At 30.0% G+C, this 25,232-nt stretch overlaps 2 protein-coding genes across 4 annotated transcripts; one reads left to right on the forward strand and one right to left on the reverse strand.

Moving 5' to 3' along the window:
• Nucleotides 1-2,796: 2,796 nt before the first annotated feature.
• Nucleotides 2,797-8,558, reverse strand: LOC108346246 (V-type proton ATPase subunit E). The gene is made up of 6 exons (XM_017585268.2): nucleotides 8,344-8,558; nucleotides 8,174-8,274; nucleotides 7,287-7,446; nucleotides 5,231-5,427; nucleotides 4,876-4,975; nucleotides 2,797-3,156 (listed from the first exon to the last, which is right to left on the reverse strand). Exons 1-6 carry the CDS (start codon nucleotides 8,443-8,445, stop codon nucleotides 3,121-3,123), a joined length of 696 nt encoding a protein of 231 aa, XP_017440757.1. The 5' UTR covers nucleotides 8,446-8,558; the 3' UTR covers nucleotides 2,797-3,120.
• Nucleotides 8,559-14,318: 5,760 nt separating this feature from the next.
• On the forward strand, nucleotides 14,319-17,645 carry LOC108346998 (putative glucose-6-phosphate 1-epimerase). Of its 3 annotated transcripts, none has more exons than XM_052871977.1 (9): nucleotides 14,319-14,733; nucleotides 15,272-15,409; nucleotides 15,674-15,748; nucleotides 15,866-15,922; nucleotides 16,057-16,217; nucleotides 16,560-16,694; nucleotides 16,805-16,907; nucleotides 16,985-17,087; nucleotides 17,166-17,645. In XM_052871977.1, the coding sequence occupies exons 2-9, from the start codon at nucleotides 15,299-15,301 to the stop codon at nucleotides 17,363-17,365; spliced, it is 945 nt and encodes a 314-aa protein (XP_052727937.1). In that variant the 5' UTR covers nucleotides 14,319-14,733; nucleotides 15,272-15,298; the 3' UTR covers nucleotides 17,366-17,645. The 3 variants fall into 3 exon arrangements, with proteins under 3 accessions (XP_052727937.1, XP_017441577.1, XP_052727938.1); XM_017586088.2 differs by having other exon boundaries at nucleotides 14,330-14,733; nucleotides 17,196-17,645; XM_052871978.1 differs by lacking the exon at nucleotides 14,319-14,733 and having other exon boundaries at nucleotides 14,888-15,409.
• Nucleotides 17,646-25,232: the final 7,587 nt, after the last annotated feature.

Here is a 25,232-nt window from a genome sequence, read left to right on the forward strand (position 1 = left end):
ATCATATATTCATTTGGTCTATTTGTTTGAGTTTCATCTTTTGTATAATTAACTATTGTTTTAATTCGATTTTGAAATCAAATCAATAAGTTGATCGGATAATCAACTTTGTTTACATCCGAATGTATTTCAACACAACAATTTGATTACGTAAGTCTTATTATATAGGTTTTTCTAGTTGTTACTATTATAGTTATATAATAATTAAAAAGAAATATTTTGATTAATATTATATTAAAGATGTTTTTGTATAGAATTTAGTTGTTCTACAATATTTAATATATCTTTGTTTTACTTTTCAAGATGTTCTTTTTTAATCCTGAGCAAGAAGATGGATACATGTAAATACTCTAACATTCAAATAAGTTAATGTGGTTAAGTTAATCCAATAACGGGAATAAATTTCAAGATATCTTTTACTTGAGAATGAATATCCTTTATATACTTCATTATTTTGAGTCCCTACTTGATTCGGTTGATCCTTTATATTAAACATGTATATTATTTTATGAAGGTTTAGATTCTTTAGTAAATGCAAATGAATGTTATATGAATTCATTACTACTTTGTTAGATTGAATATGATGTCAGTAATCTTGACCTTGTATGATCACTAGTCGCATGTAACCACCACTTTGGTCCTAGCCAAGAAGACATCAATCTTCATAATGCAACTTTGGTTTTGATCAAGATGACCTCGGTATTATACAATAGGTCCTTGCAAGACAACTCCAACTCCTTTCCAATTAGCATTTAAAGACTCATCAACAAAAATGGCCTAAAAATGATAATTGTTACATGCAAGTGCAACTAACTCATCAATAAAATCAATAGGACATTGTGCTTTGATGGACCCTTTACCTTCACACTAATTCTGAAATTCAAACAATTTCATTGATCACCCTACCATTCGCCCTGCTAAATTTGGTCTCTACAAAATCTTATAAATAGGATAATCTAACCTAACAATGATTTCATGGCTTTGGAAGTTGTCAGAGCGACGCAGCGGAATGGTTAACGTGTTGAAGAAACCAAGAGGAAGTGAATTGATTTCTTATCTCAAATTGTTCTTTTAATAATTTTCTTAGGTAAATATAAAAATTCCTTAAAACAAAGTAAAGAGTAAGGAAGAGAGAAAATTGCACAATAGGCTTTTAACTCAGCAACAACAACAACACTTAATCACATTCCTTGTGAAAGTTCTCGCTTTATGCCAACAACAACAACACTCAATCACACTTTATGTGAAAGTTATCGCTCTATGCCAACACGTCAAGTTCTCAAAGCCAAAGCACAAGGGTTCAACAAAACCTAGAACACTTATCACCCTAAAACACTTATCACCGCACAAGATTTTTCGAAATACAGTTATTTCATATTTGTGAAATCTAATATATAGAGATCTCACTCAAGGATACCTCCAAAAATCTGTTGTCAATTAATTAATTAACGTGTGATAATCAATTATACAATTATAGTAATTGATTATCCATTTAATGAATGCACAACAGTAAAAAAAAAACAATTATGACAAGTCATAATTGATTATTGATAATCAATTATTATAAATTGATAATCGATTGATTCAAAACAAATTTTAAAGCAACACATAGTATAAAAAATAAACCACACCCTATACATCAATCTACTAAATTATAAAAACTTTAATATAAAAACAAATCTTTATGAAGACCCTCCTAAGCATTTGAGACTTGACTTTGAAACATCATCAAAATTTGTGCTCTTCATTTTTTTGGGCTATTGTTACTAGAGCAAGATCTGCCTTCTCTACCACTTGGTATTTTATCTCCATTTTTTTGAAGTACTCTTCTAATGAAATATACACGTTGTTCCTTATTGGTGCAAATCGAAACTTATGTTTTGTTGAACTTGATTATTCTAGGTTATACTCAGAAAAATAATTCCGATCATAACTTTTAATACAAACTCAAGTGATTAAACTCTTTATTTAAATGGATGTACATTTGGTACAAATCAAGACCTCTCAAACTCTATATAAATTAGTATACAAGTTTTAGTAAAATAAAAAACATTTTAACTCTTTAGTGATTGGTGTGCAACATTTAATAAGAAAATGAATAATTCATTTATATAAAGTGGTGTAGAAGAAATAATGATTAAACTTTTTATATAACATGATGTACACCATTTGGTATAATAAAGACCGTTCAAACTTTTTGTGCAAACTAATTGATAAAAAATTAGTATAATCAAGAATGATTAAACTCGGGGAAAGCAAGATTTAGGGTAACTAAAAACACAAATACAAATAAATCAATCCAAAACTTTCAAAACTGAATAAATAGAAAGCCAATCAAACAATATATATATATATATATATATATATATATATATATATATATATATATATATATAATTCTTTTATTGGATTTCTCATATTTGATTTGGACCACCAACCGATCTAAATCAAATTTATACCCACACATAAATGTATATCATTTATAAATTTATTTTACTCCTCGGGTTTATATTTTCATAAAATTAATGCACAACCTGTACTAGTGTATGAAAAATACATTTAATTAAAGATCAATTTTAGTAACTATTTGTAATCACCAAGTCATGTAAATTTATTTATAAGGGTCTATATCAGAAGTGTTATACTACTATTCAGACCTAATCCATGGCAAATAGGAATCAAATTACTCGTTGAACGCGGTCCAATTCCCATCCCCCCATTACATGTACCCGAAATTTCACTATCTCCACTCTTTTTTTGTTTTGTTTTTTACTTGCACTAGATACAAGAGAGCGGTTATATTTCTGTCACAATGTTGACAGTAATGTACTGGTGTTAAATATTTATATATATGGTACATTATTACCAGTAAGCTCAAAGCAGCAATGGGCCAGAGCAAACACTTATACTCACGGTGATAACAATCATCACTAAGAAAATTTTAGAACACCACATGCCCCCATGATAACCTATATGGAAGCAACTGAAATAACGATAAATGGTATTATTCAAAAGATAATACTTATAATTCAACGGCCCGAAAGCTATTCAGGTCCAAGACAAGCTTATGCTTCGGGATATAAACAATCTAGGGGTAACGAAACAATACAATCGAAAACCTCAAGCAACAACTTGTCCAAAGAGCTGCTTTCGGATCTGCAACAAGGAGAAAGAAACTTCATAAGAATCTAATCGTTTGACACGATTTACCAGCTCATCATCTCAAAATAATTACACCCATTCACCCTTTCCCAAGAAAAAACATAAAGAAGAATGTTGGCTATCATAACTTCAACATATCCAATGACTAACCAAATTTATCATCCTAAAGAATATGGAAAGCTGGCAAATAATGAATTGGATTAAAGGGTTTACAATGTATATGTGTTTGGGAGGAGAAAGGAAATGTGAGGAACAATTAATGAAAAGGATCTCCTGGACCAGTCTAGAAATTACAAAGACAGAAATAGACAAGGAAAGAAAGGAGGTATCGAATTTGGCACTAAATCAAAATAGTCATTTTTAGTTTGCTATATGCAATCAATAGAAACTGTATACTAGTAATATTGTGGAGTTAACTGAATAGCACTTCCCAAGACAAATACGTAAATTGGGGTGTGAAACATAATGCTACAACGAAGTTATTTGAGTGAGAGCAATCTTAATGGAATCTCCTTCCCCTTAACTTAATAATTAGTGCCAATTATTAATTTTATGTCTAAGGTTATATTTGATATTATATATATGTGTGTGTTTGTGTTAATTATTCTAATCCAATATCTTACCCAATGAATGAGTATTAATTTTTTTAGACAACTAATCACGAAATTTTCTAAGTATCCAATATTCTAATTATCTCCATTTTGGCTTTCCGTCTTACTTTCGGTCTCATTGTCCTTCTAACTTCATATATTTTAATATTAAATTGTTATTATGTTCCTTAAATTCATGTCAGTCTTTTGTTTCATATTCACTCAGATAAGTGAACATTTGAAGCGGTCAAGTGAGTCCATACATACAGGTCTTGGAAGTCTTGAAGAGGCTTACCAAATTTTGTATTAGATATTGATAGCCTTGACTTACTTTAGAATTGAAAATGCTGAATATACTAAAATTAGGAATAGAATTAATCTCCCTTGTGTAGAAAATACACATAGGATAATGTATTTATAATAATGAGAATATGGACTAAGCCCAAATACAAATGAATATGTAAAGTTAACATAATTAACATAAGGACTATGTTTTCCTAATTAACATAAAACACAATATATCAGTAAAAAGAAATGAATGTCTTACTATAATTATTAATTACTTACAGAATTTTTAGGATTTTTTAATAAATACATAATTACTTACAGAATATTATTGATAATATTATAATTGTTTGGTACTATTGAATGAAGTTAGTCAAATGTAAACATTGCTTACATCCTATTAATGATGTCATAGGTTACGTTAAATGAATTAAATTATCTATTGAAAATGATACAATTACTTGATTATTATGAAGTTTTTACAAACAATCATGCAGCTTAGAAATTTTGAAGAATAAACTGAGAATTGTTAAAGGTTAAATTAAAGCAGGCCTCAAACATAAATGACGAGTTAAGCCCCAGAAATTCTGAACTAAGCCCTGATGCTTTTGATAGATACATTCGATTACTTGTCCTAGGTGGTGGCCACAAGAGCAAATGATTTGCCTGAAGTTTCCCTTATTTTTTGTATTTCAATGCTAAAGTTTCAATATCTAAAAAAAAACATTTTTCTACTTGAAAATAACATGGAAGTCAACTGCATCAACAACTCAGGGAAAATATCTAACAACGGGGATACATATCACAGAATAAGAATTACTATGCACAAAAAGTTTACCTCAGGGAGCTTTTTACGAAACACTACATCAAGTCGTGCATCAAGAGTATTTTCACACACAATCTTTCCATCACGAGAAGCTAGCACCACGCCACCAGAACTGAATATCAACAAGAACAATCAAGTGTGCTACAACTGAAATTTAAATATCTAAGCAGATAACAGCTAATCCGATTTTCAGAAGCATCATTAATTGTTGTGGGTAAGAATTACTACGTACAGAATATTTAAAAGTGATACTTTTCTCATAAGACAATGTTAAATTATAATTAACCAAGAGGAAAAAAGTATAGCATAGGGTAAGAAAGTAAATCCCTGAACAATTAGTTAAGATTTAATTGTAACACAACTTTACCAGTAGATATCATGAGCATTATGATGATTGGGTCCAGGAGGAAGATAGACTTGATTGTCAACAATGATCTCTGGGGGATCAACATTTGCTTTGTCAGCATACTCCTGTGCAGCAGAATCCAGCACATGCTCTACCAAGTGCAGATCCTCTTTCCGACATCTCAATAAGACAGAAGGTTCTTTCAGTCTTAGCAAACACTGCAACACACAGCCTTACATTATATTCCAAGTCCACAGACAAGCATAGAAGGTGATCTATAAACAGCAATCTAGCAGAATGTATCATTACAAAGGTTTAAAAAGATCATGTAGGGCAGGAATTGAACCCATGCCATCAAACAAACCACGGAGACCAAAGGTTCCCATGTCAGGAATCAGGAAATAGTTATGATTCAAAATGTACCCAAACATTACATATACTTATGCATAGAAGGTGTTACGTACCTGAGTACGAAACCTAACCAGAACAACCTCACACACACTCACAACACGTAAAGAACGAATGATAATGGACGAATAAATATCTTTTATTGATGGTAATATCTGAATAAACAAAAGTAAATAATAATTGGGAGCATAACATCCTTCAATTACTTGAGAGCATAACCTCCCTCACAGGACGCATAGTCGTCTGTCAACCATACTCAATAATCAAAAACATACATTTAACCCTAGACTCTCCCTTTATTTATACTAATTATTTCCTAAATAAAATATTTCTCTAGAATAAAATATTTCCCTAGAATAAAATCTTTCCCTAGAATAAAATATGAATATTTTTCTAAATAAAATATTTCCCTAGAATAAAATCTTTCCCTAGAATAAAATATGAATATTGTTCTAAATAAAATATTTCCTGCCTATCCTAACTATTGTCCCAGTTAGGATAGTCACTCTTCAACCGATCGGGTCCAGCTCCCGTTCGGCTTTGCTTCCCCTGCATCCTACCGTTCGGCTCCAGCTCTTCACCGCCTTCCACCGTTTGGCCTGACCTTCCCATGCCTTCCACCGTTTGGCTTGATCCCCCTTGCCTCCTACCGTTCGGCTCCCGCTCTTCACCACCTTCCACCATTCAACTAGACCTCTCCACGCCTTCCACCGTTCGACTACCGTTCAGCCTTTACGGTCAATACCGTTCAGTCTCACTTCCCTCCTACCTTCCTTCTCCTTCTCATATACTTTCCAAACCTTATTATTACCCCCTTCCTTATACCGTAACAGAAGGTGATTTGTAAACAGCAGTATAGCAGGACACATCATTACAAAGGTTTATAAAGGTCATGTTGACCAGGTAAGGGTAAGAGGTTAGGACAGGAATTGAACCCTTGCCATTGAACACAACTCAGAGAAAAAGGTTGGTTCCATGTCAGGAATCAAGAAATAGAAATGATTCAATCAAATGTACCCAGGCACTTGGAAACCCGTCCTAAAAATCTAGCTATTAAGGAGAGAGAACCAATCACTTAAATACTCCACTACACATCCCATACTACTTCATATGGGAGTTTGGCATTCCATAATACCCAAGTTCTTATCATAGCATCACTCCTAAGTGTAGACATTTTGGTAGCTTTCATTCTATGACACTTCATTTGCTGACACTTCATTCAACTTCCTTGTTAATCAAAACCCTCCATAGATAGCCCTGTCCAAGAAACCAACAACCTTTTCTGATACGAATTGATAAGTATCCAGGCATTTGGGGAACCCACCCTAAAAGACCAGGTATTAAGAGAAGAGAACCAAACACTTAGATATTCCACCAAGCATCTCGTAATGCCTGAGTTCCTATCACAAAACAATCACTGACGTTGATACAATGGCGTCTCCAGGTAATAGCAATTAGCAATGAAAATATTAGTTATAGATACAATGTTGTGCCATCATCACAAATAATACAAAACAGATGTACAATAAATAACCATAACAACATTTGCCTCAGTGCAAGGCCTTTACTAAAAAAATGCAAACAACAATCTGATATCAATACTTGGAAAAACAGTAAAATAAAAGCATCGAACCATAAGTAGGTGTAACAAACTAAACATTTAACTGACCTGAACAATGAGATCTTTAAGAAGGTTTCTGTACACATGATCATGATGATGACTCACACTCAAAAGTTCCTTGGATGCAGCTTCTTTCATGGAACTGATCACGTCATCCTGAGCTTGAAGAACTTTAATTCGAGAAGCGTTCAGCTGCATCGAGTACTCACTACAAAAAACAGAGAATTGAGCCTTAAAACATAAAATATCACAAGCAGCACTGTTTTTACCACTTTGAAGAACAACACTCAGATCTGTGTTTCAAAAATTCGTCTATCTGAACTAAACCCTCAATCTCATTCATCAAACTTCATCAAGTAATTTGCCACAGATGTCAGTAGCTTAAAGGAAATTGAACATCAACTATTCAAACCAAACAAAGTAAATAAGTAAACAAAAGAGACTAAACTAAACCTATGGCCACATATTCCAAATGCAAAAATTAAAATGGAATTATCATTAATTATTGTTTAATTGAATACTAGGAAAAGACGACAAGGATCCAATAGGCTACTTCACAAGTGATCTAAATTGCATGCATTCGCGAATTCAGCAATTCGGAAGTGTTCAATAAAGATCTGACAGGTCATATTGTAGTACTTAAAACACTTCGCAGCAGTTCAATTATAAATACACTGAATGAGTGATTACAACAAAAAATAACTGGACTGATTGCATTGAATCTGGTTCTATAAAGCTTTTGCCGTAACAGTAATCACAGTCCATGGACATTGCATTAATATCACAAGCAAGGATCAAGATCTATACGAGTAAGACTTGGTCTCCAGAATTTGATTTCAAGCAATGTCAGCTAACGAACAATCCTAACGAATTTCAAACTAACAGAGACCAAAACAACATAAAAAAAAGGGATAGAAAGGTAGTTTAGAAGTTACATCTTCTTGCGAATTTCCACTTGGCGCTCTTTGCGTTCGTACTCTTGCCTGATCTTCTTCTTCTCGGCTTCAACTAACTGCAGCTTCTCGATATTGAATTCCTGTAGGATTCGTTTTGAGAACATGAATTAGAAATCGAAAGAGGAGAAAACCGTACAATGAAGAATTACCTCTTCGGCCGAGACAGAGATCTCGTTGGCTTTTTCCTCTGCTTCCTGGCGGATGAAACGCACCATCTGCTGGATTTGCCTGGAGACATCTGCGTCGTTCATTTTCAGAGAGGATGCTCAGAGACGATACACCGGAAACTTCCTAGATGATTGAACTTGATACGGATTCTCTCTCTGCCCCCAACCCACAACAGCTCACCTCTTATTTATGTACCTTGATGTTTAACATTTTAAAATACATATTTTAGTTTATGGGTGATTTTTTTTAATATAAATTTATTAGTTTTTATAATAGTTACTTTAAAAATAAGGAATATTATAAATCCAATGGATCAATTCATCTTACCCATTTTAATTTGCGTGAATTAAGTTACATGACTTAAATCATCGAAATAATTTATTAACAATTTTTTTATTCGATTAATACTATACTAAGGGTTTTTCTTTTTAAATAGGATTTCAGGTTTATTATTATTATAGATAAAAAAAATGTGATTGAAATGAGAAGACCCACTAAAAATGGTTAATTGAGTTTTCTAACGAAATAAATAAATACTTTGTATCATTACTATAGTATTAAAAAAAATTCATGTAATTCAATCTAAAAGTCAAAAACTTAATTGGTCAATCACAAGTTTGATCAATTTACTATGATTTTTTTAATTTCAAATTAATTTGTTAAAATGATTTATTTATATTACTTGTGTCATATTTTAAAAATCTTGTTTTTTTTTTATTGGGGACTCTCTTTTAACATATTAGTCCTTTGAAAGTTATACTCAATGAAAAAGAAAACGAACTGAGCTCAAACAATTAATGAAATGATATTATAAGAATTTTAGAATACATAAATTTTTAACAAAAATTGCATTAAAATACAAATATTTTTTTTATGTCATTATTATTCATATGTCTTTTAAGATATTCTAGTAAAAATAAGCAAACTTAAAATATATGATTTATGATAGTGTAAATTCATTTTACACATATGTTTTTCTAAAGATTTTAGTTTTGAGTGGAATGAAATGTAAAATAAGGACTAAAATAATCGAATGTATATTCTTTATACATTCTATTTACTCTAATAATATAATTATAAAAAAAATGTAAATAATTTTTATTTATTTTGTATATTATTTTAATTTATTTAATTTAAAAAATATATGACTTAAAAGATAAAATTAAAAAAGTTATAGATACCAAAAAGATGAATCATCTTTATATAATATATATATAATATATTATTGAAAAACATAGATAAGTTAAAATGTCAGAACCATTTAAAACGCACCCAGAAACCTTCTGAACGGACGCCAGGTGTCAAGCGAAGAGGATCCGGAAATCAGATAGTGGAAGGCAGGTGTCGGCAGATGAGCGGACGCTCGTTTTGATGTGGGAAGGAAAACTTGATTTTCAGAAAATTCACGTCACACTCTCTGCATGCACCCTTCTTCCCCAAATTCTGAAAATCTCATTTCCTCCTCCTTCTCTCTAAAAACTCTCCCTTCTCTCTACGAAATCTCACCCTTTCTCTTCTCCGATCTCCGTTCAGGCACCGTAGAAGCACTTCCGGTGTCAAGAGCTTCAGTTTGAACCGATCGGTTTTGGGTTCTGAACTGGTAAGTTCTTCTTCTCCTTTAGACGTGCGTTTTCTGGCACATGCAAACCAAGATTCTGGTTGCATGAGTTCATAATCTAGATCTGAGCCATTTTGGTCTTTTGTTCAGTTTAGTTTTGGAGAAGTGTTGAGCGTTGAGGGTAGAAGGACTTGTAGTAGGGCGAACCATATTTCTGTCTCAGTGAACATTCGATCACGCTAGAGGTAAGAGAAGCTTATTAATTTAATTTGTATGTTACTTGTATTGCATGAACGTTCGTTGAATTGACTGAATTAATATGATATATAATGGTTGCTATGTTTGGATTGCATGAAGTATGGAAATTGACTATGATATGAATGTATGAAATTATGAAGATATATGTTGAGAAATAAGTTGAATATAAATAATTCTAGTATGAAATTTCCCCTATGAAAATGTACGTTCGTCACTGAACGGTCCTTGATCGTTCGGTTTTTCTTGTGAACTTGGTTGGAATCAGATTCTTTCATTTGGGAAGAATCCTAATTGAGGACGAGCGTCCTCGTTTCGAAATACTGTGCATGAGCGTTCGACCAAGCATAGTTGGTTCTTGGTGTTCGGTTATAAACTTAAGTCTATATATATATATATATATATATATATATATATATGTATTTGTATATTTTCGTTTATTCTTAAACACTACTCCAATAGTATCTTATTATATTTATCAAGCTTTCTAATATAAGATTAGCAGTGCTCGGTCTTACACCAAGCGCTCGTACTGAGTAGTGCTCGGTCTTACACCAAGCGCTCTTACTCAGTAGTGCTCGGTCTTATACCAAGCGCTCATTCTATTTTCTTTTATGATCTATCTTGATGAAAATAGCGTTCGTCCAAATTCAATAGAGTTCTCTCTCTACCGTGTTCGGTCATTGACTGACATTCGGTTTTCTTGATGCTAAATGCAAATAAGCTAAATATTTATAAGCGTTCGGTTTCTTCATGTGAATTCTTCTAAGTATTATTCTTTGAATGTCTTGAAGTGTCTGCATCCATTGGTTCCGACCTAGAGTCTTAGTACTGGGCATGGTTTTTTCGGTGTTCGGTTGGAGCTCTCAAGAGTCAGTTCATCTAATTGGTTCACTTTGTAAGTAACGTTCGTTCTAGTCGTTCTTTTGATATATAGATTGTACTCGGTTTCTTTCTCAATCCGATAGTAACCCTCTCGGTCTTAATCTGTTCGGGAACTGGAGACCTTTCGGTCTCACTCCAAGTGTTCGGTTTCATTAAAGGTTAAAGTTTAACGTTCGGTATTTGGTACCCTTAGTGATCCTTGTACAAATGGTTTAATTGAGATGATTAATAATGAAAGATGAAGAGAATATGATATGGATGAAATGTTTTGGATTATGGACGAGCGTTCCGGGGAGGAATGACTCATGAATGAATATTGGAATTGGTAAAGTATGAATGTGGGCATGCTAAGCTGGCGGTTCATCCTGATGTTCCGTGATTACTCGTCCTCACGTAGAGGAGGGTAAGTCATGTGTGGGAACGACAGGAGGTCCTAGTCCTTATGGTTAATTTGGACAGATAGGACTAACCTCGGGTGGCAGCTGTTGAGGGTATCCTAGTTACTACACCACCCGGGTGCACGAACATCGTAGCTACACAGATTTCATACAGTCCGGACAATCAGTCTAGTATTAGGCTTTGCATGAAACGTATGATGAAATATCTTGTTTGGTTGATTGTGTGAAATGTATGTTTATACATAAAATTAAATTATATAAGTTTACCCTGTGTTTCCTGTCTTGTCTGTTTTGTACGTCCGGTTGTCCTTCTGTTGCAATGATCATCCGTGTGGATGTGAGCAGAAGGAGACGAGCTGCTGGAAGAGGCGCTGGAGGAAGAAAACTTAGTAGAGGTAGAGGTTAAGATCGAACAGTAGAACCGTTCGGTCAGTAGTTTAGTTTGATAGTAAGGTGGTCGTTCGATCACCTTCTCCTTTTGTTTTGTATGACCGTTCGGTGTTGGCTTTTGTAAACCGTTCGGTCAGACTTGCTTATCTTGTACAGTTTAAGTTTGTAGCTCTTTCTGTAAGGCCGTTCGGCCACAAGCGTTCATTCTCTTTTAATGTAAGACTGAGCTGTAATATTACTAAATGTGATTATTCTATTATATAGTTTTAGACTGTATTTTTGGGATGTTACATAAAACCTATATAGGTTTTCTAAATTTCCTAATTTTTAATTGTAAAACTATTTATAAAATAATAAAAACTATTTACAGGAAACTTATAAAAGTTATTTTAATTTTATAGTTATAGTAATAACAATCTACACTTATATATAGGTGATTCATCTCTTTTTTATGTTCACAATTGTTTCCCAATTTTATCTTTTAAATAAATATTTTTTCTAAATTAAATAATTATTTTATCAATTTTTTTAAGTGATATTTTATATAAATTTAACTGTTTTTTAACTTATCTATTATTTAATATCAGAAGAACTATCTACAAAAAATATTTTAATGTATAATTATAATAACAATAATAATAATAAAGAAAAATTGCTTTAAAAAGTAAGATTGATAAAATAATTATTATAATTAAAAAAAAAATTTAAAGGATAAAATTGAAAAATAAATGTAAACACACAAAAAAATATTCTTTATATATAGGTATAAATAAAATTATATATATACCATATATTATTACTTTTATTTTAAAAATATGATTTTGTTTAATTAGATATTTTATTTATCGTATATAGTATTGAATTTAAATTGTGATAAAAAGACTTAGTTAAACATAATCAAATATTTTTAATTCTTAAAGATTGATTCTACTTAGAATATAAGTATTTATTATATTTCTTTTAGTTTAGATGCGAGTCTTTCCGGGTTTTTTTTTAATTTATTATGTTTTAAGTTAGTTTTTATTTCTCTTTATTCTTATGTTGATTAATTTTATAATATAATTTTTAAAGTATCATGTTAACTTTAACTTTTAGGTAACGTATCTAATAATCAGTGACTTGATTAAAAGATAAAACATGTGACCAATAATGTTTCAGTTATGTGTAATTTAAAATATATATTTTTTTCTTTTTCTTTTCTTTTACATTTTTTTTCTTATGGTTTAGGAGATGCATATGATGCATTATTAAAATATAAAAATGAATTTTGTATAAATTTTTCGAAAAAACAACGTTTATAAATTATAAGTTGAGAAATTAAAAACATACTTAATAGAAATGTATTTATTAACCAACAAATATCCACACTTAACTCACAATGTAACATTATTATAAACATTCTCACAAACTCAATATTAGCATATGTAAAAAAATTACTCAAGGTTTAATTTTTATACTGTATAATGTAAAAACTCTTATATATTTACTACCAATTCTACTTTAATGAGTTTCTATTTTTATTTTGTAAAATAATTAATATTTCTTTGGTATGCATGATAAAGAATTGAAAATTGTACATTTCTTATAACGTAAGGGATCATCTATATAAATAACATAATAACAAATGATACAAGATTGCGTATAATAAAATTAGACAATTAACGGTGTCATGCAACAATTTTTTTTCATTGCTTTTCTTCTATTGCAGCAAAGATAAAGACTAAGGAAAACAACATTAAATCTAATTATATAATTTGTCAAAATGTTTTTCTTTTGAAAAATCTTGTTTTGATACTCCTGTGTATTCAGTTGCCAACTAGTTTTTATAACAAAACTCAGAATTCAAGGCTATCCATAAAACAAATGAAGATACTAAAGTCAGTGAGTGCAGTTAGTAAGTTACAGGCACTGTGCAATATTGAGGCAGGGAAGGCTATGATGTTAGAATATGATCAGCTTGAAGACCTATTCAATGATAAATAAACAGAATGAGATGTCCGAGACAATTATAAATGAAAAATAAATAGGAGGGGCAAAAAGAAACTTAAAGAGAACTTGTAAAAACTGAATTACGTGATAAAAGTTCCCTGAGAACAAATTATTATATACAGTAAAGTGAGGATGCAGTTGGGGTTCAAAATATTCTGTTCTAAAGTCTGAATCTACATGATATATTTTTGTCACTTTCAATAAAGATTTAATTCTCATTTGTGTATGTAAAATTATAAACTAGTCAATAAAGTTTGAGGTGGACGGGTCGATTATTGGACCACATGCAATTAGCAGTAGGGCAAGTGTCAGGAATGTGGTTTTCCAGAGGCAATCATGTCCACGAGTTGATTTTTCTATTGTATTTATTTTTGTCATATCACTTTCATGCATGTCGAACCAGAAAGTGTACCAATGCCGAAGGATAAGGCCCTAATCTTCCTTTTCTCCTTCAACCCACATTGTGAATGAGAAGTACAAGCATCGTTCTTTCTCTCTTTTCTAGCATAAGATAATTTTACAAACTCAAAAAATGACCATGGTGTCAATTGCATGTTAGGTCCACTGCAATCTAATTAAGGATATAGGACTTCGAGTCACTATCTTCAATGTCCGAATAATTGATGGTTATTTCCATCATTCCATAATTCTACCATAGTACTTACACGAATGTTCCACCATCTATATGATTTCTGTAAGAAACAGAAGGATACCATTTTTGTAGCTTAAATTATGCCTACCACGATGTCCTTAAAAAACAAAACTTTGACACTGCTAAATAACCGGGTAGTTAAGTCCGTTATTGCGGTCACGTGTTCATAGTCATATTACAGTTGTTCACAACAGGGGTTGAAACTCGGAACCACTCTACTTCAACTCTGCTTGCTTGAGTTTAGGTAAATAATTTTTTGATTTCTCGTTGTCAGTTTAATTTGATACTTACAATACTCATGATCAAATATTTAATTCCACGGCTATGAGTGAAACTCTTTTTGAAGAACGTTAGTTTTGGATTGGCAATTATAACTGAAAGAATTGGATATCATTAACACCTATTTTACTATGGTAGCTGCTTCCGTTAATTTGATGGCAGGAGATAGTACATAGTACAAATTCAGACAGTAATCACAACCATTATTGCTTCATGCGTCTGTATTTGACCGTAGTTCTAGAATTGACCGTTATTATGGGTCATTAGATAAGATTAAGGCGAAGGTAGTTGGTGGTTGAAAAGTTGCGATTTTGGTATCAATTTTCGTTGGATAACTTGGTTTTTCACGAGGAAGGTGTGATGGGAAACCCGTGGTTTTTCACCTGCTTCGTGCAGCTGAACTTGTTAATCTTGTTTTCGTATCCACACGGGAAGCAGCTTTGAACTCCTCGGCTTAAAGGGATCGAGAATAGTGATACTGATATCGTTTCTTGCTTCTTCAGTTTATACAATCAGCAAGGTGTTTGGATATGAATCATTCTGCGGCTGGAAGTGATGATATAAGAGCGGTTGAAATTACCAAGGATAGGAACGGAATAGGCCTAGTGGTTCTGCGGAACCATCGAGGAGCCTCGGCAAGGGTCAGATTCTTTTAACTCTCACTGATCTCTTACATTCACCACCTTTTTGCAGAAATTATTGTATGGTAAATGATTATTACGTTGAGATCAATTTCTACTTTACATGTTTTTGAAACTTGTATACGAACTTTCAAATGTCATTATGTGTCCGATAGAAATTACCCAGATCATCATGCCATCCCAGAACATATAATAGTTTCTTTCCTTTTTTATTCTGAAATAATTGTTTCCATAAATTGATGTTAGCGTGGGTGACACTTTTAGGTTAGTTTGCACGGAGGGCAGGTTCTTTCATGGAAATGGGAACGTGGGGAGGAGCTTTTGTTCACTAGTAGTAAGGTAAACATAATGAGGATTTTTTACTTCTTTTGTTTTTTGTTTTGGAATCATCTATTATTTAATTAGCTTTTACTTGAGGATGTAATTTTCTCTGTATATGTGATGTTTCTTTCTCAGGCTATCATAAGTCCTCTCAAACCATTACGAGGAGGAATTGCAATCTGTTTCCCTCAGGTATAATTTCAATGTCGATAATAATTTCTAAAAGCAAATTGCACCAACATATTTATACCGAGAATAAATAACAGAAAAATTACTACAGAGTTAGATAATTTTTTTTTTTACTTCTTGTAATTTTATGTTTCCAGTTCAGAAACCGTGGATCATTAGAGCATCATGGGTTTGCCCGGAACAAAATGTGGGTAATTGATCAAGATCCTTCACCGGTACCCACTGATTCCGGTGAAAAAGCCCATATTGACTTGCTGCTCAAACCAACAGAAGATGATCTGAAAATATGGCCACATAGGTTCGGAATTAAATGCATATTATGTGTTTACTTACTCCAGAACCCACACTTTTTATCTTTTGAATTTAGACAATAAAAACATGATATAAATTGTGAGAAATTATAACCATATACCTAAATGATGACACTTTTCTTGTCCAAAACTCGAATCAGTCCAAGAATTCACATCGCAAGAAAACTAAAAAGTAAATGAATTGTTGGCGTAAGTGCAGAGACCCCAACCACATGTGGTGGATCTCGATTGCAAACATGGGTAGTTTTATCATGTTTTTTCGCATCCCACCTAAATTGTCGGTTGAATCTCCGAACATTTGAGATACTGATCTGGAATATTTTGCCCAGCTTCGAACTTCGGTTAAGGGTCTCTTTGGGAGGCAATGGATATTTAACTCTGATTTCTCGCGTCAGGAACGTCAATAGCAAGCCCTTCAGTTTCTCCTTTGCGTACCATACATATTACTCTGTCTCTGATATCAGGTCCGTAACCAAATGTGATCATGACAACATACATTTGACATAAAGAAATAGAACGTTGAATAAAAGATTTTACATAAGCACGTTAATTAATCTCGGACTATCATTGGCAGTGAAGTGAGGGTGGAAGGATTGGAAACTCTTGACTATCTAGACAACTTACACAACCAAGAACGCTTCACAGAACAAGGAGATGCATTGACATTTGAATCAGAGGTGAGACAACTTGTTGAAATAGTGACATTGATTTAAGAAAAGTGAGATATTTTTATGTTGTTGTCGGGATGTATTAGGTGGATCGAGTGTATCTTGATTCGGGCAGCAGTGGGGTGGCTGTTCTAGACCACGAAAAGAAGCAGACAATTGTCATAAGAAAGGAAGGACTCCCAGATGTTGGTATGGTTCCTTGCACTTCCAAATGAAATGGTGAATGATGTTGGTAGGTTAGTGAAATTTTGGTACGCAATGTAACAGGTGAAACTAACCAAGTTTGGTTTTGCATAGTTGTTTGGAATCCGTGGGAGAAAAAGTCCAAGGCGATAGTGGATTTGGGGGATGAAGAGTACAAGCAGATGGTGTGCGTGGATGGTGCAGCGATTGAGAAACCAATCACGTTGAAGCCAGGTGAAGAATGGACTGGCCGCTTGGACCTCTCTGTGGTCCCTTCCACTTGATATGACATCAATTTGGTATGAAGATGCTGATAAAGTGGAACCAATCTTAGGTGGAGTAGTTTAAATGTTTTTTGTTATCACAGTTCAAAGTTTTATTTTGTTTGACAAAAAGTATCTAAGACATGCATGTGCTGGAGTTGTCTCATAAACTAACTAAAACATACCATCCAGCATTCTTTTTGGCTGATGGTGAACCTGTCTATGCATACTCTCAAACTTACTACTCATGTATGCTTGTAGATAAAGACTACATGTCTAAAATGTTGCTTCATTATGCTTTTCCCATAAATACACAGCACATATGTAGTTAATTTCTTACCAGGAACACAAAAGGGTAGTAATGTGATATACAGAGAGGGAAAAGATACGTATGATCTGAAAATAAAATATGTGAATTTTAAACTTTGTGTAGGCTGGCCACTCTTATGCAATTTCTTGATTATACAAAATTGAAGGTGTTATGGAAAATTATTTTTTTGAAAAAACAATGAATTGGCTTAGTACTTGTATAAAACTAATAGGACATACAGTATGATTATCTTATGGATTTGGCTGATGAGAAATCACATCCTTCAACTTTTTATTTGAATGGTTCATGTTGATTTCGCAAATTACACATACAGGTTAATTATTAAGTGAAGTCAGCATAAAATTCATATTCACCTTACAATAAAAATAAAAGTATCAAATGATTCTGATAATGTTTGTAGGGATATGTTCTGTCGAGTGCCCTTGACTATACACTCTTTAATTGTCTATAAATATCTTAAAACATCTTTTTCGGAATGCTTCTGCAACTTATATCCAGATTTAAACCTTTTATATTCTTATTATATGATATATTTTTTCTTCTAATAGAAATCATAAGCCATTTTTAGTTATGTTGCTGAACTTTGATGATTCTTCATACAATTTTTAATCATAAGTAAATTATGATACAAGAAATGCATGATGTTTTTATTGATATTTTGAAAGAATTTTTTTTGAAAGACATAATCTTAATGAAACATGAGTCCAATCAACTTCTTTTAGTTTAAAACTTTAGATGAGGAATGTTTGCGTCTTCTTTTATTATATATATTATCCAACTTTACACCATGATTTTGGTCTTTTAAAAACAATAAATATCGGTATTTTTGTTTCTGTGCATTATTCATAATTATATATGTCACAGTTTTTTTTTTCAATCTTGAAAAAAAGTTTGAAAGAGCATTTTTTTTTTCTTTTTATTATGTTTTAGGGGTTCGATAAATTAACAACAAAAACTCTCACATGTTAAAGATGACAATTTTCATAAGCATTTAATTATTTGATAAAGAAATTTTCCAACATCTATAATATAAAGAAAAAAGAAAAAGTTTGCTAGGGATGTAACAAACCTGAAATTAAGATTCAAATTAAATAGTGGTGGAACAAATGATAGCTACTCAAGAAAATAACTTCTATATTTTCCATATATATAAGAAAATTTATAATTATTTCGTACCATACAACTTAGATTTTGTCAGTTTTATCTTTTTCTTTCTGAACATCGTTTTTAATTTTAGTATATTTGGCTACAGTAATTGATTTTTTTATTCAGCATTCTAAATTTGGCAAAAACAATAAAATATTGTAATTTGATTTCAAAATTATTAAAATAGTGCAATTTTAAAGTTGTATAAATTTAGTACAATTTTATTTTTGAAGAAATGGTGTCAATTTTGTTCAAAATTTATCACACACACACATATATATATATATATATATATATATATATATATATATATAAATTTAATTAAAGTTATATTAATTTAGTATGATTTTAGTGTATTATGATATAAAATGAAGTTATAGTAGTTTAATACGACTTTAATATACGGTGATATAAACTGAAGTCGTATTTGTATAATATGACTTCATTTCGTTGTATTTTTTTTTTAATTTTAATTGAAGTTGTATTAGTTTGATATAATTTCAGTTTAATAAAATTATATCAAATTAACTTTAAAATTGTACCACTTTTGATGATTTTAAAGTCAAAATTATAGTGTTTTTGCTTCTAATTTCATTAGAAGTTTTTTTAGTTGGGGCTTATGGAATCCCAAATCATAGTCTTGACTCATAAAAAAAAAACTATATAAGGAACACGATAATTTTATAAAACTAATAAAATACATATGAATCTTCAACTTTTCATTATATTAAAAGTTTGACGTAATATAAGTTGGTAGAACAATGAGATAAATAATTGTTGATAAGACTTGTAAGAAGTTTTTTACTTAGGGTAGGTATAGGTTGTTTTGGGGGAAAATAGTGTGAGATGAGAGGTAAAATGTGCATGTCCTACCAAAATCCCAGTGCCATAAAAGTAGGACAATTTCCCATCATCCGTGAATAGACCACCATCCAATTGATGCATCACACCATGAAAACACTTAACTCGTAATCAAACACTTGCATATGCACAACTCATTGGTCTGTGTCTTCCCCACACCACAGGATAACTTCTGGCCCTCCTTTAACCAAACTAACTTACAAACAGTACAGTCTCAGCCACTGCAAACACAATTCAACGCCAAAAACCACCTTAATTATTAAACCCCACTTCACAAGTTGGCTGAACTTTGCAATATCATAAGTGAAAAATGCAACCTTTGCAATAACAAAATCTTCTCTTCCACCAATATTGTTACACTTCACGTTTTGAAACTTTGATTAAGGAATGGTTTTCAGCCTTTATGCATTTAATAAAATTAACTAATCTGTATATGCACCGTCTGCCAAAGCTATAACTTTATTCGATGTTGTTGGTTTTGCAGACTCCTAACAAGGAATTGAATTGATACACATTCCTTCACGACCAACCGTTTTTGTGGATAATGACCTGTGTATTAAGGCTTTGTTACGATAGCCATCGAAGAGGACAAGGTAGTTTAGACTTTAACGTTGGCTGTTGGAGGAAAAAGACAACCATAATTTGGACTGGTTTTTCTCTTTATCTTGTTTCCTTTAAATCACCATTCACAACACAATTGCCGTACTCCATCATTCACCACCAACACCTTCAGAGCGTGGAAACCTAATAGTGTTACTCATATACTACTTTCCATAATGCTTCTTCTGATTACAATTAATTTACCTATAAGCCTTTATAAGTTAATTTCAAATTTAAGACTTCTTATTCTACTTTTATTTATTTATCATGTTCCTTTGCTATTATTTAGTTTAATGTTTTTAAAATATATTATATACTTTTATTCTAAGATTTTTTTCAAATTTTAATTTTAATCTTTTGAAAAAATTTATTTTTAATTTTCTTTTCGTGTTAAATATTGAACATTTAAGCTAATCATGTATACATTCTAATACAATTTTAAATATTTTTGTTTTAGCGTGTACTTATAAACTATGTTTAACTTTGTTTTAGTTTTTTCTTATAAACTATACTCGACTTTATAATACTTGCTTATAGCACGAAATATTGTTAGTAGGATATTTTTTTCAATCTGCACTTCCAAATTTATAAAAATTTCTATTACGTCCTACAATTAAAATGGTAATAAATTTTTGAAAACAGAAAAGAATCTGGTTAAAGATTTTTTTTTCTAAATATTAGAATAGCTTTCTTGTCTTTACTGGATATTCATTCTCATTTCTCTATGGGCTTTCACTTCCTCTTTGCTTTCTCCATGCAGAGTTCTTTCATTTCTTCTCACACAGCTTATTCTAATTAATTAATTGATTAAATTTTGTTGTTTTGAATTAATTAATGTTTTATTTGTTTCATAGTTTTTTAAAATTTTTATAATTTAAATATATTTAGTTATTTTTTTAATTAAATATTAAGATTTTATAATTATATAAATATTTTAATTATTTAATTTTATTTTGAATTAAAAAATTTAGTTTGTAATTATTTAATATTTATTTACTTTTATTTTTTTAGAATTTAAAGTATTTTATTTGTAATAATAAATTATTTAATTATTTAATTTTATTAAATTTTATTGTTTTGAAATATTTAATGTTTAATTTGTTTTATATTTTTTTATAATTTTAAGATATTTTTTTTATTTTTCTAATGAAATATTAGGATTTTATAATTATATAAATATTTTAATTAATTAAAAATGTTAGTTTGTATTTTAAATACCAATTTTTTTCATATGCATTTTAAATACTATTTTTTTTACGAAATTAAAAAAGTTAAATAAAAATTGCATGTGAAAATTTTTGTCTAAAATATTGTATGTGAAAAAATAATTTTTTTACGAAATAATTTTTTTATGATGTAAAAAAATTAACCTTGCATGTGAAATTTTTTTGTATAAAATATTCAAAAACTAATAATATAAAATCAATTAAAATATTTTATAATTTGAAGACTTAATAAATCATTAAAATTTAATAAATGTTTAATTAAAATTTTCGAAAGGTATGTTTAAGTCTTTATAACTAAACATATTTTATTTGCTGAATTGATGCATAATCTGTGCTTTTCAGGTACATAAGATTAAAATGAATTATAACCATTCTAAGTTATACATATACCTATTTTTCTTGTAATTAATAAAACAATGAAACTAGGTTTATTGGTCTGGTCCAACAATTTCAGCCTTGTCATAACTTTAAACTATTACAACTTTCTCGCTAAATGCCACTAAATTATATCTAAAAGACCTCCTTATTAGTATAAAATTATTTACCACACTTAATTAAAATGTGTCAAAGATAGAAGCCAAATAACTCTGAAATGCTAGCAAATAGGAGCACTTTTTCTATTTTATGTCTCCTTTTTCAATTATTATTTTTTAAACATTAGTGACAATGTTTTATCCCTAGTCTCAGAAAATGATAGTATACTTTTACAATTCATGAAAAAGCTTGCAGGACACAAACTAAGTACGATTCGTATTAGTAATTGGATTTATCTTGAATCAATTACAAAGAAAGATTAGAGAAAAAGATTTAGGATTTATTCTATTGAAATTTTGGGATCGAAAGGGTTACGAGTGTTAGATTTTAGTAATGGAAAGGAGATTATTTAAGTTCAGATAATGTTTAAATCCAAGCATAATCCAGATTAAAAATTTAGATTTTTCAAATTTTAAAATCCATATTAATAAAATAGAATTATAGTTTAGAAAATCATGAGATATGGGTGAAAGTAGCAATCAGATTTTTTTAGCCACCCTGAACGATAACCTATCATTGTGTTATCAATAGTCTCTGGGAGAGTTGAAAATTAAGACTGACGATGGCCCAGTGGGTCATCTTTTAGAACACATGATTAACTATAATTGATAAATTAATTCTCAAATATATAACAACATACTCCTTTAAAAAGATCGCCATTATGCAAAGAATTTGCATAAGATGCATTATTGATGATGAGATAGTACATGAGGTAAAATACTATAATGTTTAAAGATTGATAATCCAAAAAGATGAATACAGTAGAAGGAATAGATATGGATAAGATATGCTCGTATGTTTTTTCTCTAATAAATAAATTAGAAAAAAAAAGCATTAAACAGAAACAAAGCTGTTTATGCAATTGTACAAAATGAATACTGAATTTTTGGGGCAGTTGTAAAAGTCGTTTTTCGCGTTGGACCATTGACAACATCAACTGTTTGTCGTTATTGTAAAAGGACTAATGATCATTTCACCACTCACCAGCCACTTAAACCTGCTACTCATTACTCCCACTTTCCCCTTCTTCTTCTTCTACTAAGAGAATGTAAATTAACGAGTAGCTCTAGTTGAAACTCTTTTATGGAAGAATTCTATGATTATACACTAGAGTTACTAATCATAACCTAATGCCTCTATCTTTTATTACATTTTTATAATATAAAATTATCACACATGTAAATTTATTCTCCAAAAAGTAACATGCAAATAATGAATTGGTCTTACTTCAAGGTCTTTATATCCTTTCGTATGATTATACAATCGATTTGCTAATAGCCATCTAGAACTGTTAATCGTCAAAGTAATTCAGTTTATTTTTCATGTATAATGTAAAGATTTGTATATTATTAAATTAATTAGAAATAAACTTATACTATTTGTAAAACATGTAGTAGATATAAAAACTAGCAGATTTACCGCATGATATTTGATGTGATCGTGTACAAGTTTTTTCCTCTCCCTTTAAAGTTATAATTTATTTTGATAAGATAATTTAAATTTAGTGAATTTTAATTTTTTATAAAATATTTCAATTATCATTAAATTTAAAAAATTATTTAAATATTAAACAATTGTTGAAAGTTAAAAATATCAATGTTAATAATCATTTTGTCTAATTAATTTTGATTTTTTTTTGTCAATTTTTTTATTTATTTTTATTTTATGTTTGTAAAACTTTTTCTCTCCAGTTCTAAAATATTAAATTAGGTTAAATTTAAGAAATATAACATTAAATTGAATTTGGTTTATGCAAGTTTGGATAGAGTCTACATAAGTTAATATAAAATCAAATTGACTCAAACTTATATTAAGTTAAATTGATCTCAAATTTGTCTACTTTAAGTAAACTTAAATTTTAATTAAGTCAAATTAGTTCAAATTCAAATTAAGTGGAGTTTGTTTATCCTTAATGAAATCTAAATTCAAGTTAAACTGAGTTAATCCAAATCGAGATTAAAATAAATTGAATCAAATAAAATTTAAAATTATTTAATTTTAAATAATCAAATACTTTCTTTTATAATATTTTAAAATTATAATTTCTTTTTAAAAATGTCTTATCTAAGCAATATACTTTTTCATAAAATACATTTCAAATTTTCCAAAAAAAACTAATTATATATAAAAACACAATATAATTAACATTTATTTGTATGATCATCAACTATATGCAACAACTATTTTAATATTTAAGTATCTATTAAACAATAATCTATCAAAGTATCAATCTATTTACTTTCAATGAAATTATTTTCTATAACATTTGAAGGTTCTATTCTTGTTTACCTTTGTAAAATGTTGGTTTGATAACGTTAACCTTTGTGCAATGCTGGTTTGATAGTACTAACATTTTCAACTTGTATTATCTTACACTCTTGAGTTTATGATAATACTTTATTGGAAAGAATTTTCATATTCCTCTAAAGTTCCATACTCTTTAAATATATAATTGGTTTTTTTCTCAACACATACATTAATATACAATTATGGATTATCACTCTTTTTCTTTTCTTCCTCGTCCACCATGTTAGCCTAATATTTAGTAATTTATTTACTTTATGCAAAATATCACATATCTTTGATCTTTTATGTAATTTTCTCTACTTGAACCGTGTGTTACCATTTCCTAGAGAGAAAAAAAATAGCTAGGTTTATTTGTACTTTGAAAATAGCACAAATCTTCTATAGGCATATTCAATTAAATTATTTCTCTTTTATAAACGAGTTTTCCTTCTCATTAGCTTAGGTACTTAAATTGTATTCAATTAAGCTCGGAATCCTAACTAATTACACCAAGAAACAGTATACAACTTTTTCTTATTATAATAACTAAAAAGATAATTACACTTACAATAGAATTATTATACATTTGTGTCTTCTAATGTAAAAGTTAATTTTTAATTTATCATTCCATTCTAATTTTTAATTTTGAATAAATTGATTCACAAGTATTAATCTTCATTCTTTAATTTTGTGAGATTAAAAATATCAGTTTATCTTGTTAAATTAGTAATAAATTGATAGATTTTATTCATATTAAAAAAGTTAAAATAAGTCAATTCGATTTACATCGGTCAACTCATCATAAATTGAGTTAAAAATATAATCAAGTTCAACTCATATTTTATAGATGAATTAGTAATTTGACTCTTTAATAACATTTTTTCTTTTAATTTATTTTGTATAT

The sequence above is a fragment of the Vigna angularis genome, chromosome 1 (assembly GCF_016808095.1).
Source record: "Vigna angularis cultivar LongXiaoDou No.4 chromosome 1, ASM1680809v1, whole genome shotgun sequence".
In the NCBI taxonomy this organism is placed as follows: Eukaryota; Viridiplantae; Streptophyta; class Magnoliopsida; order Fabales; family Fabaceae; genus Vigna; species Vigna angularis.

Bases quoted from the DNA above. Each gene is read 5' to 3' on its own strand.
- LOC108346246 (XM_017585268.2), bottom strand. From the start codon at position 8,445: ATGAACGACGCAGATGTCTCCAGGCAAATCCAGCAGATGGTGCGTTTC. The intron at 7,447-8,173 runs GTAACTTCTAAA...TGTTTTTTGTAG, and splicing joins GTGGAAATTCGCAAGAAGAT to TGAGTACTCGATGCAGCTGA. The intron at 4,976-5,230 runs GTAAAGTTGTGT...GTTGATATTCAG, and splicing joins AATGCTCATGATATCTACTG to TTCTGGTGGCGTGGTGCTAG.
- LOC108346998 (XM_052871977.1), top strand. From the start codon at position 15,299: ATGAATCATTCTGCGGCTGGAAGTGATGATATAAGAGCGGTTGAAATT. The intron at 15,923-16,056 runs GTATAATTTCAA...TTATGTTTCCAG, and splicing joins TTGCAATCTGTTTCCCTCAG to TTCAGAAACCGTGGATCATT. The intron at 17,088-17,165 runs GTATGGTTCCTT...GCAATGTAACAG, and splicing joins GGAAGGACTCCCAGATGTTG to GTGAAACTAACCAAGTTTGG.